Source organism: Onychomys torridus, chromosome 1 (genome assembly GCF_903995425.1).
Source record: "Onychomys torridus chromosome 1, mOncTor1.1, whole genome shotgun sequence".
Taxonomy (NCBI): domain Eukaryota; kingdom Metazoa; phylum Chordata; class Mammalia; order Rodentia; family Cricetidae; genus Onychomys; species Onychomys torridus.
Window position 1 is genome coordinate 61,212,769 of NC_050443.1, and position 17,205 is coordinate 61,229,973.

At 48.1% G+C, this 17,205-nt stretch overlaps 1 protein-coding gene across 1 annotated transcript in view; it reads left to right on the forward strand.

Moving 5' to 3' along the window:
* Znf592 (zinc finger protein 592) overlaps nucleotides 1–6,003 on the forward strand; it is a 36,696-nt gene extending 30,693 nt beyond the window's left edge. The window contains exons 8-9 of the mRNA XM_036186229.1: nucleotides 260–395; nucleotides 2,138–6,003. Of these exons, the coding sequence (XP_036042122.1) occupies nucleotides 260–395; nucleotides 2,138–2,689 (688 nt within the window). The 3' untranslated portion in view covers nucleotides 2,690–6,003. The remainder of the gene's footprint in view (nucleotides 1–259; nucleotides 396–2,137) is intronic.
* Nucleotides 6,004–17,205: the final 11,202 nt, after the last annotated feature.

The following is a 17,205-nucleotide window of genomic DNA, read 5'->3' on the forward strand; positions in this document are numbered from 1 at the left end:
GTAGAGATAATGATGTGACAGATGTGTTCTGGCCTTTCTTACTGGAAGCAGGCCTAGCACTATGCCCTCTGGATGGCATTGGGATAAGTGCTTAGTGTCAAGTAGATCAGCCTCTGAGTGCCGGCTGTTGTCTGCTCCCATAGCCGCCTCGCCGCTTTGATTAACAGGTCTACCTGCTCTCATAGCTTTCCTTCACATATTTGTGAGGAACACAGGGGAACCTGGGGTTTCACCTCCCTCCTCAACTGTGTTCCTGCAGGTACTGTGCTGAGGATAGCCCCAGCTTTCCTCAGCCCTCCCTCCTGGAGAGCCACATCAGCCTTATGCACGGCATCAGAAACCCTGATTTGAGCCAGACGTCCAAAGCCAGACATCCAGGTGGACATTCCCCTCAGGTAAGTGTGGGATCGATGCCTTGAACTGGCTGCTCAGGGGCCCAGTAGTAGTTGTGCTCCTGCAGCAAGCAGAGCGACACCTAAATGGAGTCACTATTTCCCCATGACCCATTCGGGCACTGGACGTAAGTAGGAGACAGCAGCAAAGATCCATGGGAAAGCCTGCCCATGAGACGTTGGTCACTCTATCCTTACTTCTGCTTCCTGAGACGGGCAGGCGGGACTTCCATGTCAGGGAAGGGTCCTTACTTCCCTGTCGCTCTAGCTGTGGGAAGACTCAGGTCCAGAACCCTCCGCCAGCCCCTTGCTGTCTTCCCTCACCCTGTTGCGTGCTCCTTTCCCATTTCTGGAGAGCTTCTAGAGAGCCTGATGGGCCTTCACTGCAGGTCTCCCCACATCATGGCACAGAGTCAGGGCTCTGAAGAGGACTCGGTAAGTTGGAGAGTCACCTGGAGCTCACGGGCTGTCTTGAAACTGTCTCTTCAGGGATGCTAGCACACAGAGAAGGTCGAGTGTCCATCTCTTTCTTCTCAGTCAGCACCACCACATGAGAACATGCACATGCCCTTTGACACAGCAGCCCCGCTTCTGGGACCTTTGGGTAGAGAGTTGGGCCTTAGGCGTAAAGCAGTGTGCTCAGTGATGTCCGCCTCAGTGACAGGGGTGGAACTCTTTTGGGTATCTGCTGGAGGAAACTGTCAGCTCACAAGGGGTTAGTGTGCTGCCACTAGGAAGATGAAGCTTGTGGGTTTGCTCCAGAAGACAAGCTCTGGGAGATGTTATTAGGTACAAAAGTGCAGAGTGAGAAGTGAGCATAGCATGCAGTCATTTTACAGCTGTCTTTTTAAACATTCCTGAGCTGTGTCTTAGAGGTGCTGTAAAGCCCAGGATTCTTAGTTTGCTCTCAATTTGGAGAGGAAGGACTTTATTGCAGTCTGCAGTTTATTGTCTATCCTGGAGGCAGGAACAGGAGCAGAGATCCTGGAGGAACACTGCTCACTGGCCTGTTCTCTAGGGCTTGCTAAGCCTGCTTTCTCAAACACCCCAGAACCACCTGCACAGAGGTGACACCACCACTGGGGGCTGGGACTGTCCGCGTTGGTCATTAATCAAGAAAATGCCCTTGTAGCAGGCCAATCGAAGGAGGCATTTTAACTGGCGTTCCCTCTTCCCAGATGACCCTGGCTTGTGTCAAACTGGACAAATACTAAGCATAGATAGTAATACGTTCTTTGAAGAACAGGCCTGAGGAGTGGGGTAGCAGGACTCTGTACCTTCCTATTAGGCCACATCTGTACCTCACACTAAAATAAAGAGCTTGGGTTCGAGAGATGGTGCAGCAGTTGAGAATACTTTTTGTTATTCTGGCAGTGGACCCAAGTTCAATTCCAAGCATCCATGTGGTGGTTCACAATTACCCAACATTGCAGTTCTGGAGAGCCTGAATCCCTTTTTTTGACCTTCTCAGGCACATGGTGCATGTACATACATGCAGGCGAAACACTCACATGTGAAAGAAAATGAATAAATCTAATGAAAATTAAAAAACCAAAAATCTTGAGCTATCCCTAGAACCCACTGATGTGGGATGTCCTTCTGTATGCTGTGAATATGAAAAACTGCTCCCCTAGTTGTCTTCTGGCCTCTGAAGGAGTTCCATGGTACACGTGTGCTCTCTTGATGAGCAGGAAGTACGTCTGAGGGCTCGGCCTCATCTCTGCTCACACTGTCTTTTCTTTCAGGTGAACCATCTGAAAAGACCAGTCAGCAGAATGGCAGACACTCCAGACCCTAGCAATGGCATGACTGTTTCCTCTACCAAAAGGCACAAGGCCCTATTTCAGTGTGCGAAATGCAGCTTTGCCACAGACTCAGAGCCAGAGTTCCAGAGCCACATACCTCAGCACCAGGTGGACAGCTCCACAGCCCAGTGTCTCCTCTGTGGGTTGTGCTACACGTCTGCCAGTTCCCTCAACCGCCATCTCTTCATAGTCCACAAAGTGAGAGACCAGGAGGAGGAAGAGGAGGAAGAGGAGGAGGAGGAGGAGGAGGAGGAAGAGACTGTGGAAGTGAAGGTGGAAGCTGTGGACCCAGAGACATGCTCTGGAGAGGAGGTGGCCATGGAAACGAGAGAGAATGGACTGGAAGAATGTGCCAGTGAGCCTTTGGTGGCTGACCTAAAGCCAAGGAGGTCGCTAGGCCTGTCCCTGGAGGAAGACAGTACCCAAGGCCCCCAAAATCAACCACAGGCCTCTCAGGACCAGAACAGCCATGCACTATCTCCTCAGGTGTGACCAGAGGCTTTGTAGCCGTCAGTCAGGCCGTGGCACCCTCCACCGCTGTGCAGACTGTGAACTGAAAGCTCTGCCCCAGTGTGTGTGTGGCCACTGTGCTCTGGAGCAGTGTCTGTCCTGAGCTGAGATTCTGGGTGTTCCCAGCCCCAGAAAATGTGGGGTCATCCAGAATCCCTCACAGCTCTGAGTTTGCTCCTGTTATTTATGGCTTTATGCTGCTGCTTGGTACCCCAGTTCTCATCCATGTCTTTCCAGCCCCAGGCTAGTACAACCCCAATGCTGTCCACTCAGCCTGCAGCCCCTCAGTGCAGCTCTGGGCTCCCTAGCTGCTGTGATCAGTGAGGACTCCTCAGAGCTCTGTTTTCCTGCAGGCACCAGCTCTCCTTCCTGCCTTCAGAACCCAAGAAGGAGGAGAATGAAGCGGGCTGGCCGTTCCTCCGGAACTCTGCCCAGCCTGGCCTAGTGAGGTTCCTTGATCACCCTTTCCTTCCTGTCTTCTCTGATTCTTTTCCCCAGAAACATCCTGAGGACCTCACCTGTCCCACTGGCTGATCATGTCTCTGGGTGGGAGCAATGGCAGTACCCTCCTGTTTGGAACTGAGGGAAGAGTGAAGTATGGCCAAGGCAGGCAGGTGCCGAGAGCCCTCTTTGGGGGTTGTGAGTGGGTCCTCCTGCTGCTGTCCTGCAATCCCTGACAGGTGGGGTGTGGGGTACCCAGACATTGGGATATTTGTATTCTTAATCCTGTGCCATTAGAGAGGCTGCTGCCTCAGGCAGGCCAGCCCCTCCTCCTCTTGGCTACATTCTTGTTGCTCAGACTATATTTCAATAAAAAAAGAAATCTTCTTACCATGCAGGTAGGCTCTTGGTATTCATCTTCATGGGAGCTAGCACTTCCCTGCTCCACCTGAGGCTCTTCCCAGAGTTCCTTGACTGCCCCATCTGAAGGAAAACAGTGTTTCTGCTGCCTATGGAGCTCTAGGCTCTGGAGCTTGTACTTGGGAAACCAGGAATCCTGTATATCTTGGTTCTCTGGAGACTTCTAAAGGAGCAGAGGGAGGGTGTCAGTACTGATTAAGAGCCACCTCCAAGGACTCTGGCCTAATGGCATTGGCCGTAAGGCCTATTGATATTCTCTGGGCATCTTTTCATTAAAGGGCTTTCAATCCAAAAGATTCTTGGTGAGGGGTGGAAAGGAGGAATTCTGTGACTTCCATACAGCATTTGGAGACAATTGCCATTCCCACAGCAAACGCAGACAAATGGTAGAGTTAGGATTAGGTGAGAGGTGGGGCCTGCCCAAGTGCAAGGGACAGGTTGTGGGGAGTGTTCTCTGACTCAAAAGGCCTGTGGCTAGACCCAGCAGGATCCTTCCTGAGCAACCTGGAGAAGGGCTGCTGGCTGAGTTCTTAGACTGGATCTTTCAAAGGAGATCTGAATATCTATTAAGAATCAAGTTGGATAAATATGCATGGCCTTTTCACAATTGAAGACATTTTTTCCTTGCTATATCTAATGTCAAATTTGTAGTGAATGGCTAATGGTGGGGAGAGTTAGTGCTTACCTCAGATCCAGAGGCTCCCTGTCTATACCATTTGAAAGAGCATTCTTCCTGGGGCCTCTGCCTCCCTGCTTCTCTAGCCGGCAGTGAGGGGAAGCCAGCCACTGTCCCTTTCCCAATTCCATTACATAAATCTGGTTTCTCTTCAGATCCTATCAATCTTTTACCTTATGCTAATCCCCATTTCAGGGAGTGTCCGTACCCCAGATCATTCATGAGAACAGGTTCTTAAGGAAGTGAATAGAGAGCTTTGAGCTGTATGGCTGCATTTCTTCCTCTTAGAAACCACGGGAGCTGAAACCCAGCTGGAGAAATTAAGGGTGGATCGCCTGTCCACATGCCAACCCCAGCCCCTTGGAGGGGGAGAACAGAAATTGCTTTGGGAAGCCTGAGCCACGGCCTGAGTTCTTCCTGCCCGTGACCAGCTCCTAACAGCCCTCCCTCCCTCCTTCACAGGCTCCACCCCATCAGGGTAGAACTAGGAATCCCCATCCAGCTCCTTCCAAGCTTTCATGAGGCTGTGAGTATGCAGGCACTTTCTGGTTTCCAGAGTAGCATGGGGATTCTGCACTCTGGACCTGGAGACCAGCATATATCCTCCGCTTACATTTGGATGCGGGGTATCAGTTCAGAATTAGCCTGCATGCCTATTCATTATTCAGTGAAGATGAAGATAGCATTTCCAGCCCCTCTCATGACCAGCATCTTGTTAACTCTTAACAGAGATGTTCATTCAATCCTCACAAGGACCTCGGTTATCCTTCTGTTTTACAGAGAAGAAAGCAGCCTCAGAGAGGTTGAATGACAGATATGTTGGGCCACTTGTGACGATGGTGCTGAGGCAGGCCTGTCAACCACTGTGCTCTCTTAGTGACAGGGCTGCTCTGGCTGCTGCCAGCCTGTCGGTTCTAAAAAGGCAGGGTGCCCCATAGTGTCAGTTCCTCCATGGAGTCCACCAGTGCCTTGTCACCCCAAGGAGGGACCTGCATTTCACATGTGGTGTCTCTGCATCTACATCTCACTGGGGTTTCCTTTGCTATCTGAAGACCCATCATTTCTGCAGCACTGTGGTGTAGAAGAGGTTACCTAACTCTCTGGGGAACACACGTTCCCTGGAGTCGGTGTCTCCCGGTTGCTCATGACGATTTTCAACGCACTATTGTTTGTTTTCTGAGGACACTTGCTGAAGTGGGTGCTCTCCTCCTCGAGTCAGAGAAGATTCTCTACTCTAGAAACCATCCAATACACTGAGGCTTGACAAGTGACTAGTACTTACACTTTAACTGCTTTGTCTTTGTAAAATGATAACGCCGAATTACCGTGGACTAATTGTTGTAAAGAATTTGCCTCTTATGTAAACAGTCTGGGTTTTAAAAATTTAATGGTTGTGTTGTGGCCCCCACCCCCCCCCCCCAAATTCCACATTTTGCCTTGCCCCAGACTGAGGAACTTCTGTCCTGTTCAACATTGTATATTCAGCACCAGGTAATTTTTTTTTTAATTTTTTTTGTTTGGAAAAAATAGATACAAATATACATTTGACATCAAACAAAACATTCAACAATACAAATGAATATACAATAAAAAGTAAACTTCCTGATGGAGGTGAGCCTCCAGTGCCCTCAGCAGAATTCCTCATTGTTATCTCTATCTTGTGTATCTTTCCAGAGCAATTCTATGCATTTATGAGTTTATAAATATGTATATTTATATATCTATTTTTAATACAAACAGTAGCATTCTTTACACCATGTTCTGAAGCTTGCTTTTTTTTTTCACTTACATAATGTTATAGAGGTTGTTCAAAACTTAGACACTGGGTCAGTATAATTTTTTAAAAAGCTTCCAACAGTTTTTTGCATCCAGTGGTACTTTAGAAGGTGTGCGGGGGGAGTGAGTGAATGTGTGCATGAATGAATAGGTCTAACTTAACTTGTAACATAGCCATGAAGCTCTCATGCTGACCTAAACAAGAGTGGACCTTCTAGATTCTCAACTATGTCCTTTGTCTTCTCCAAGAGGTCTAGACAGCCACCTGCCTCATCAATATGCACAGCAGTTTAGGAAAGCACACAGGATGCCTTGGGCCATGACTCTCAAATACATGATTATTTTTTCCAGGTCCCTGTTTAAAATGCTTTTTTTAATTGGAAAATGATTGTCCACTAATAGAGAAAATGTAAAACACATATTTATTTTTAAAGTTTTATTTATTTTGTGTACGTGAGTGCTCTATCTGCATGTACACCTTTATGTCATAAGTGGGCATCAGATCCCATTACAGATGGTTGTGAGCCACCACGTGGTTGCTGAGAACCGAACTCAGGACCTCTGGAAGAGCAACCAGTGCTCCTAACCACTGAGCCATCTCTCCAGCCCCCAGACACACATTTATAATCCCATCCTCTTAGCCAGTGCAGTTATCAGTTTTGTATTACCTCCCAGTCCTTTGGCATATTCATAATTGAATTTATGGTATAATTATGATCATAGATAGCAGTTATGTCCTAGGGTGTTGGGCATACTAGACAAGTGCTCTACCACTGAGCTACCTCCCAGTCCTTTTTGTTTTGTTTTATGGAGACAGAGTCTTGCTTTGTAGCCAGGTTGGCTGCCTTGCCTTCCTGAATCATAAGATTACAGGCATGCACCACCACAAAGACTTTCTAATTTTTCTTGGGTAATCTCAAGAGCAGTGTTGTAAGAGAATAGAGAAAGCCAGTAACTGGAAATCAGAAATGCTCGTTCCTGGTCCCTGTTTACAGTCATTTGGTCCTGGGTTCTCTCATCTGCCAGATAATGAGATTGTTTTATGTCCTTGGGTATCTTGAACTTGGCTTGACCTATCTTCTCACTGTACATAGGTTTATGCCCAAGTAGAGAAGACAATCACTTAAGTGTTTTACTTATTCATTTACTTTTTGGCTAAGATCTACACAAAATGGAAAAGATCCTTTCCTGCAAATAGTTACCATTTTACTTTTGTGTATACTCTCTCTCTCTCTCTCTCTCTCTCTCTCTCTCTCTCTCTCTCTCTCTCATTCTACCACTGAGCTACATTCCCAGTACATTTATTTGTATTGCAATTTGTATCAGGTTTTTGCTTTTACATACTGAATTACTATTACTTTTGCCTTTTATTAACTCTTTCCAAACTGGACTTTCTGTCCATTGATAATTTTCAGGCATCTTCAAATCTTGTCATCTGGGCACTTTAGGGACCTGCATCCATATGAGTTCTTGAGCTAGTTCATTGTATAGTGTAGTGGCCTTCAAATATGCTTTGATTACACTGGGAATGATGGCATACACCTGCAGTCTTGGCAGATGGATACAGGAGGATTGGGAGTTCAAGGCCAGCCTCAGCTGCATAGTGAGTTCAAGGCCAACCTGAATACATTGGACTCTGTCTCAAAAAAATAAAAATTTAAAAAATCTGTGTGTGTGCATAGAGACAGTTTCAGAGTCTCTAGCACAGACTAGCCTGAAATTCACTATGTAGTGCATGCTGGTCTCAAATTCATGAAGATCGGTCTGCCTCAGGCTCCCAAATGCCAAAATGACAGGTGTAAGCCACCACACCCAGTGTTTTTTTGTTTTTTGTTTTTTTAATTTTCAAATTTAAATTGTGTTTAGTGCAAGAATACTGCAAATCAATGAATATGTTATTGATCATGTGGAAAATGGATTACAAAATATGATAAGACCATTTATGCCAATCCCAGCTGAGAGGAGCCCCATCATATTGAGTGAATAAGTGACCACAGACCTGTAGTATCACTAACTTCAAGGGTAGACATGGTGTCACGTAGATGGCCATGGTCCTGATCTGCTAAAGTCAAAGCATGGCACCTTTACCTCTATTCTCTGAAAATGGGCATGGCTAATGTGCTTGTTGGTTTGGTTTTGGAGACAAGGTCTCTCTATCTAGCCCTGGCTGTCCTGGAACTCACTCTGTAGCTCTGTAGACTAGGCTGGCCTTGAACTCACAGAGATCCACTGCCTCTGCCTCCTTAGTGCTGGGATTAGAGGCTTGATACTGCCTAAGAAGCTCCGCCTGTGGGGATTTCGCATTTCCTTCCTAGGTTGACTCTGAAGAGGCTTTTGGATATGATTTTAAAATGGAGCCAAAGTTAGGGAGGTGGCACATATCTTAATCACAACACTAGGGAGGCAAGGAGGCAAGGGAAGGAAAAATCAAGAGTTCAAGAGGCCAGCCTGGGCTACAATGACCTTTGACTCAAAAAAAAAGAGAGAGAGAGAGAGAGAGTCAGGTATGGTGTCACACACCTGTAATCCCAGCACTTGCAAACCTTTGCAAGTTCGAGGCCAGCCTAGTCTCCAGAGTGAGAGTTCCAGGCCAGCTATAGCCATATAGAAAAGACTAAGAAACTGAGGCGGTGATGGCAGTGAAGGAAAGTGGTGGAGGGGCCAGGCCCGAGGACACTGGCCTGGACTGGGGAAGAGGACTGCAGGTCCAAACCCTGCCTGGGCCAGGAGTTGTGGTAGTGCCAGGGGTGTGGCTCAGTGGTAGAACATTTGCCTAGTGTGCTCGAGGTCCTGGGTTCAACCCCTAACGTTGGTGGGGAGGGTAATGGGAGGTGGGTGGGGCCGGTGGTGGCTTGATTTGTTAGTGGCATTCCTTGCGTGGGCAGGAATGGGAACAGCTGTTATGGAGAGGCATTCAAAAATTTAGAAGAATGAGAAGATGCAGATGTGTAGGAAAGGGCGGGTAGGCCACAGGAACCCCGGTACCACAGGCCACTTGGGGCATGGAGGGAGGGATCACCAAGCTCTAGGCAACGCTGGGTAACTGAGAAGAGTGAGAAGGCTATCTCAAAATGAGAAACAGGCTGGGGTAGAGTTCAGTGTAGAGCACTTGCCGGCATTCTCAAGGCCAGGGTTCAAGCCTCAGCATGGGAGTGGGGAAGAGAAGAAAGCCGGTTTGCCCTAGAAGGAGAGGCCAACGATGGGAAGCTGGCTAGGCTCCAGTGAGATGAGTTGATTTTTCTGGGCCCAACTAACTAACTGTGCCCTGTGACCCCAGTGACCCTTTCCTCAGGAAAGTGCCTGGACGTGTAGCAGGCTGGCATGTATTCAGAGAATGTACGATGGAGAGAACACCTAGCTAGGTAGCTCTACTTTGGGGACCCAAATTCCTCTTCCAATCAAACTAGAATCAGAGAGCCTTCTTATTGCCCATAATCCTTTAACTGGTGCCCACTTAGTCCTGCACAGCTGTGGCCACATCTCCAGTCCCAGGATAGGAACATGCCAGACTGGCTAGCTCATCCCAGAAGGGCAGGACCTGGAGGCCCCACTGTCTTGGAACAAAGGCTCAGCTGCCTGAGCTTTTGGAGGGAGATCAGACAAGCATTCAAGAGTACTATGACATGGCCCAGTGGCACAGGCCTGTCATCCTGGATGCTTAGAGGCCAAGGCAGGAGGATTGAAACTTCAAGGCCTGCCAGGCCAAGAATGAGTTCAAATGTAGCCTTTACAGCTTAGTGAGACTCTCTCTCTCTCTCTCTCTCTCTCTCTCTCTCTCTCTCTCTCTCGTTTTTTTAAGACAGGCTTTCTCTGTGTAGCTTTGTGCCTTTTCCTGGAACTCGCTTTGGAGACCAGGCTGGCCTCGAACTCACAAAGATCCACCTGCCTCTGCCTCCCCGAGTGCTGGAATTAAAGGCGTGCGCCACCACCGCCCGGCTAAGACCCTATCTCAAAAAAACAAAAAATAAGAAAGAGGCCAGGGATGTAGCTCAGCGCTGGAATGCTTGCCTGGCTCACCTGGGGTGGCTGCACACACACACACACACACACACACACACACACACACACACACACCAGATCAGCTTGCAGGAAGGAGAGCCTACAGTATGAAGTAGTAGGATCTCATGGGTACAAAGACCAGCAGAGATCTGTTGAACTAAGAGCTAGGACTTGACTTTCAAATAAGGAGGATGAAGAGGGGGAAATACAGGAGTATGGAAGCTCACAGAATAAGCTGAAGTGCTAATGTTGAGACAGGCCTCCAGTCTGCAGAGCTTGGAGGGGAAGCTAGGAGCTCCTAACTGATTGGTGACACAGTCGTGTGCCATAGCTTGTGGAAAAACTCATCTTGGTATGAGTCTACATGGGTGCCAAAACCACAAAATAAGATCTAGGAAGTCACCAGGCTAGAGGGGAGTTACTGATTTACTCTACATCGCTCTGAAAGGCTCACATAAACTGTGGTGGTTCATGGCACAGTAGCCAGGTGGACATGTCGAGAGGAAGAGCTTGCGACAGGAGGCTCTCTGAGCCATTTCGAGCAAGGAACTGTTGGAGGGAGTGGATGTGTGTCATCAAGCAAGGAGACACCAGACCGGAAAGATGGCTGGCTGGGGCAGCGCGGGGGGGGGGGGGGGGGGGGGGGGGGGGTATGGCAGTGGTAGTGCACGCCTTAATCCCAGCACTCAGAAAGCAGAGGCAGGTGGATCTCTGGGTTCAAGGCCAGTCTGGTCTACAGAGGCAGTTAGTTCTAGGACAGCCATAGCTATGTAGAGAGGCCCTGTCTCAGAAACAAACAAAAAACAAAGGGGGAATAAAGCACATGCCTGTGATCTCGATGCTGGGGATGAGGGGATGGTAACAAGAGGGTCCCGAGGACTCACTGGCCAGCCAGTCTAGAACAGGGAGCTTCCCGTTCGCTAAGAGACCTTGCCTCAAAAAGTAATCATGGAAAGACATTGACCTCTGGTCTCTACATGTCCCACAAGGCCAAGTGTACACACATTCACCACACACATTTAAAAAGAAAGCCAGGTGTGGTGGTGCACACCTTTTAACCCCAGCTCTACATGCCAAAAGGTGCTATGGCAAAGAGTCCACATATTAAATGTGAATGGGAAAGAGTTGCCATTATCTCAGCCACAGCTTGCTTTTTGCCAGATTTCTTCTTTTTTAAATTTTTATTTATTTGTTTGTTTGTTTGTTTGTTTGTTTGTTTAGGAGCTGAGGATTGAACCCAGGGCCCTGCGAAGTGCTCTACCACTAAGATATATCCCCAACCCAAAATGTATTTATTTTCATTTTATATGCATTGGTGTTTTACCTGCATGTATGTCTGTGTGAGGGTGTCAGATCCCCTGGAACTGGAGTTACAGACAGTTGTGAGCTGCCATGTGGGTGCTGGGAATTGAACTCTGGTCCTCTGAATGAGTAGCCAGTGCTCTTAACCACTGAGCCATCTCTCCAGCCCCAGAGATTTCTTATATTTCTAATTTCATGTTTATGGGTGTTTTGTCTGTGTATGTATGTGCATGCCTGGTACCCATACAGGCCAGAAGAGGGCATCAGATTCCCTGGAACTAGAGTTGTAGATGGTTGTCAGCCACTGTGTGAGTGCTGGAAATTGAACCTGGGTCCTCAGGAAGAACAACCAGTGCCCTTAACTGCTGAATCATTTCTCTAGCCCTCTTGCTGGATTTCTGAATTGCACCTGTGGCAGGAGGTGCATCCCCACAGCGTTTTCTTTGGGCTCCTCGGGTTTCTTGTTTGTTTCCACTGAAAGTCTGGTCTCTGATCCATCTCCTGGTACGCCGTCTCACCTCACCCCGACAGGTCTGGCAGCCTTGGATTCCTGGCAGTCCTCCAGGTGCTGGGATTACCGCCATGGGCCACCACACCCAACTTCATGGGGTCTTGTTTGGAAGAGTTGGAGGAGGAAAAGGAAACCGTCAGTTTGGGAGGGTATGAATGGATGGCCAGGTTCCAAACACTGAATTCAGGTTGGACACCATAAACAGCGCTCCCCCCTTGAGCAAGATGGAGCCCATAGCCGCATTCTAGGTTAGGCGTCTACAAGATCAACTTAGTAGAAGGGCGAGGGGCAAGGACCACGAGATTCCTGAGTCAAGCACAGGATGTCTTAGTCAGGGTTACCACTGCTGCGATGAAGCACCATGACCAAAAAGCAAGCTGAGGAGGAACGGGTTTATTTGCCTTACACTTCCACAACACTGTTTATCACTGAAGGAAGTCAGGACAGGAACCCAAACAGGGCAGGAACCTGGAGGCAGGACCTGGTGCAGAGGCCCTGGAGGGGTGCTGCTTACTGGCTGCTCCTCTTGGCCTGCTCAGCCTGCATTTGTTGTTGTTGTTGTTTTGTTTTTTCGAGACAGAGTTTCTCTGTGTAGCTTTGCACCTTTCCTGGATCTCCATCTGTAGACCAGGCTGGCCTTGAACTCACGAAGATCTACCTGGCTCTGCCTCCCGAGTGCTGGGATTACAGGCCTGTGCCACCGCTGCCCAGCTCAGCCTGCTTTCTTACAACACCCAGGACCACCAGCTCAGGGATGACACCACCCACAGTGGGCTGGGCCCTCCCCCATCTATCACTAATTTAAAAATGCCCGACAGACTTACCTACAACCTGATCTTCTGGAGACGCTTCTTTTCTCTTTTGAGACAAGGTCTCTCTGTGCAGCCCTGGCTGTTCTAGAACTCACTCTGTAGACCAGGCTGGCCTCGAACTCACACGCTGCCTCTGCCTCTGCCTCCTGAGTTCTGGGATTAAAGGTGTGAACACGCTACCATCACCTGGCTAGGGTCATTTTCTTTCTTTCTTCCTTCCTTCCTTTCTTTCTTTCTTTCTTTCTTTTTTTTTTTTTTTTTTTTTTTGGTTTTTTGAGACAGGGTTTCTCTGTAGCTTTGGAGACTGTCCTGGATCTCACTCTGTAGACCAGGCTGGCCTCGAACTCACAGAGACCCACCTGCCTCTGCCTCCGAGTGCTGGGATTAAAGGGGTGGCCGCCACCACTGGCCCATAGGGTCATTCTTAACTGGGCTCCCTCCTCTCAGAAGACTTTGGCTTGTGTCAAGTTGACAGAACACTGTCCAGCACACTGGTGAAGTTACTGTCCACTGCACGTTATGTTCCCATGTATGTGGGGCTGGGGCAGGGTGGCTAAGGAAGAAGTGAGACTGTGTAAGGACCAGGGGAGGGAGGTCCAGAGCTGCCACGGAGACAAGTGTAGGCCCGGCAGGGAGAAGGGCGAGGGGCTGGCACCTTAGAGGTGGAGGGATTCCTGGTGACAAGGTTAGAGTGGCAAGCATTTGATTGGTTGCTGAAGGGAAGGGAAGGTGAAGGTCTGTGAGAGGACGAGGTCAGTGTACCTGCTGCCCGGGTGTTGGCCAAGTCACCAGAAAGGATGGTGTAGACAGGAGCCTGGTGTGTGCAGGGCTCAGCGTACAGTGGCTGTCGCTTCGCTTGGGGGTCTGGGTATTTTTTCTTTCTTTTTAGGAATGTTTTGTGGTGTGAATGTGTTGCCTACATGTATGTATGTCCACCATGTGTGTGCTTGGTGCTGGTAGAAAACAGAAGAAAACATTGGATCCTTGGACCTGGAGTTACAGATGGTTGGTTGAAAGCCACCATGTGGGTGCTGGGAACCAAATGCTGGCCCTCTCTAAGAGCAGTAAGTGTTTGTTACTCTTGAGCACTCCCTCTAGCCCCCTTCTCTTTTCTTTTTAAGACAGGGTCTCCTGTAACCCAGGCTGGCCTCACACTTGGTATGTAGCTGGGGATGACCACAAACTCCTGATCTTCTTGTCCTTACCTCCCAAATGCTGCGTTTACAGGGGTGTGTGTATGTCCCATGATCTTAGTTCTGCAGAGGTGGAGAGAAAAGGATCTCTGAGGTGCACTGTCTTTAGCTGAATCAGACAGCTCTGCATTCAGGGAGAGACCTGATCTCAAGAAATAAAGTGAGGAGGCCAAGGTTGGTGGTCCGCTCCTTTAATCCTGGCACTCAAGAAGCAGAGGCAGGTGGACCTTTGTGAATTCAAGACCAGCTGTCCATAGTGAGCACCAGTCCAGCCAGGATTACATAGTCTGACTGTCCCAAATAAATAATAATAATAAATAAACAAACAAACAAACAAATAAGTAATAAAATGAGAGCTGGCAAAATGACTCAGCCCTTGTTGTCAAGCCTGACATGGACCCTGCATGGCAGAAGGAGAGCGCTGACTTCCTCAAATGGTTCTGTCACCTCCACACACATCATGGGACAGCTGGGCCCGCGATGACACCTGACATTGACTTTTGGTTTCCACATGTATGTAAACCCATATGCACTCACATAACACTAGGGGCAGGGCCCGTGGTCCGTGTTCCCTCTGCATCCTGTCACCATCCATATCTAATAGCAGACACTGACTGCCTCCCACAGTATTGTCTCCTGCAGCCAAGCTGGAGCCCTGCTCCTCTCGGCTCTCAGCACCACCTAGAGCACTAGCAGTGGACTTATGGAGATTCTGTTTTCTTTTCTTTTCTTTTTTTTTTCTTTTTCTTTTTTTCTTTTTGGCTGAGGATCGAACCCAGGGCCTTGCGCTTGCTAGGCAAGCACTCTACCACTGAGCTAAATCCCCAACCCCACATTTTTTTCTGCACCCTCAGCATGCGGCATACAGCCTGACATCTAGTAATTGTGGTTATTTAATAAAAATGTGTGCTGGTGCGCAGCTGTAATCCCAGCACTTGGAAGGCTGAGATGGGTGATCCATGGATTCCAGGCCAGCCTGAGGTACACAGTGAGACACTGTCTCAAGAAACAAATCAACAGGAGTGGAGAAATGGTTCAGCAGTTAAGAGCACTGGCTGCTCTTCCAGAGGACCTGGGTCTAATTTCCAGCACCCACCTGGCATCTTACAACCATTTGTAACTCCAGTTCCAGGAAACCTGATGGCCCCTTCTGACCTCCATGGGCACTGCATGGACGTGATACACAGGAGTGAAATTCATGCAGACAAAACACCCATACACATAAAAAACACTAAGCATGCAGGATGGTGATGGCGCACGTGCTTTTACTCGGCACACTAGGGAGGCAGAGGCATGCAGATTTCTGTGAGTTTGAGCCCTCCTTGGTCTACGAGTGAGTTCCAGGACAGCCAAAGCTATACAGAGAAGCCCTGTCTCAAGAAAGCAGAAACAAAACAAAACATAAAGTAAATCTTCAGATCACAAGAAGCTGGCAAAGTTCGAGACAGGAAGGAAAGGGAGCCTGAGGAGGATAAGTTCTAAATAAACCAAAGCAAAAGGGGTAAGATTTTTGCCTTCCTGGGCTGGAGAAATGGCAGTGGTTAAAAGCACTGACTTTTTCTGGAGGACCCGGGCCCATTCCAGCACCCACATGATGGCTAACACACATCTCTATCTATCTCCAGGGTCTCCAACCCTCCTCCAGCCTCTGTGGGCACTGTATTACGTGGTGCATAGACACATAGAGGTATTATGTGTATACACCATACACATACAATGAAAAACAACTAAATCTCAAAAAAAAAAAAAAATTCTTTTGCCAGGCAGTGGTGGTGGTGGCAGTGGTGGTGGTGGCGGCGGTGGCGGCACATGCCTGTAATCCCAGCACTCAGGAGGCAGAGGCAGGTGGATCTCTGTGAGTTCAAGGCCAGCCTGGTTTACAGAGATAGTCCAGGACAGGCTCCAAAGCTACAGAGAAACCCTGTCTCGAAAAACAAAAAACAAACAAATTCTTTTAAGGATTTTGCCTTTTTCATGGAAAGGACTTTATAAGAAGTTCAGAAAATGTGGGAGAGCAGTAGCTCATGTTGAAAAGGTTTAGAAGTCAAGGGAATAATCTGTGAAAAAAGTTGTTAATGTGTGTAGACCCTGAGAGATGCTAATATCATTTTAGGAAGAGGAGGGTGAGGCTGGAGGGTCACCAGGGTGGTATAGTGTGTAGGGATACACTATCTATTGTCAGGAGAGAAGTGGTCTAGAAGGCAAGTCTAGTTCCACAGTGTGCTAGACTAGGCCTCTAGGCTCTGGCTCCTGTCTAGCGACTGCCTCTCTGAGTTCCCATCTCTTGTACACTTGTGTGGCAAGCATATCTCCCATGTTTATGCATACTGCTTCCTCTATCTGGAATAGTCTGTCTTCCTCCACAGTCTACTTGGTGAGCACCTATTTTAAAAATCACGCTCAAGCTTTATTTCCTTCCTAACCAAATCCCCAGGCAGAACTAATCACTCTATTTCTATTTCTATGATTTTATGCCCCTCTCTCTAGGACTGTAATTGTATGTGGCCTCTTGCACTGTTCTGTGTGTTTGTCTCTCTTATTAGATCATGTGACCCCAGTCCTAGCCTAACAGATGAGTGCTCACAAGACCCAAACCAATGAACCAAAACTGCAAATATTTGAAGGCTGGCGCTGTGGCTGGAGAAGGAAATTTAACATGTGCATCTCTGGAGACCCAAGAACAAAGATAAGTGGGGGCACGTGATCATAACGCAACCCTGTGCCTCAGGCTGGGGATTGTTGTTGAAGAGGATCAAGAAGTTGCCCGTGAGATTGTGGCTCATGGAAACGTCAGAAGCTGTACACATGAAGTCTCCCCAACATGGCTGCCTAAATATGGCCTGAACGGGATGATACAAGCAATCACGTTAACATGGCAGAGGAAAGCTCACAGGGCCTCAACCCTAGACAAAGAGCTACAGGCGACTAAGGAACCCCGAGAGCAGGAGAAACAGTCTTCCTCAGGGAAGAGAACACCAAATGATTACCCAATATCAAATGGTCAGCCCCAAAACATATACATATAAATAACATTATACAGACTTCAATATATATTGTATTTATATACTGAAGAATACACACACACACACACACATGTAACAATTAAAATAGAAAAAGAGGCCATGAATTGATTAGGGAACTTTTGTTTTTTTTTCGAGACAGTGTTTCTTTGTGTAGCTTTGGTGCCTATCCTGGATCTCACTCTGTAGACCAGGCTGGCCTCAAATTCACAGAGATCCTCCTGCCACCACTCTCTGGCCGAGGCTGTGAATTTGAAATAGAGTAAGAGAGAGAGAGAGAGTACAGGGAGAGTTTGGAGTAAGGAAAGAAAAGAAAATGTAAGGAAATTATGTTAATTAAAAAATATT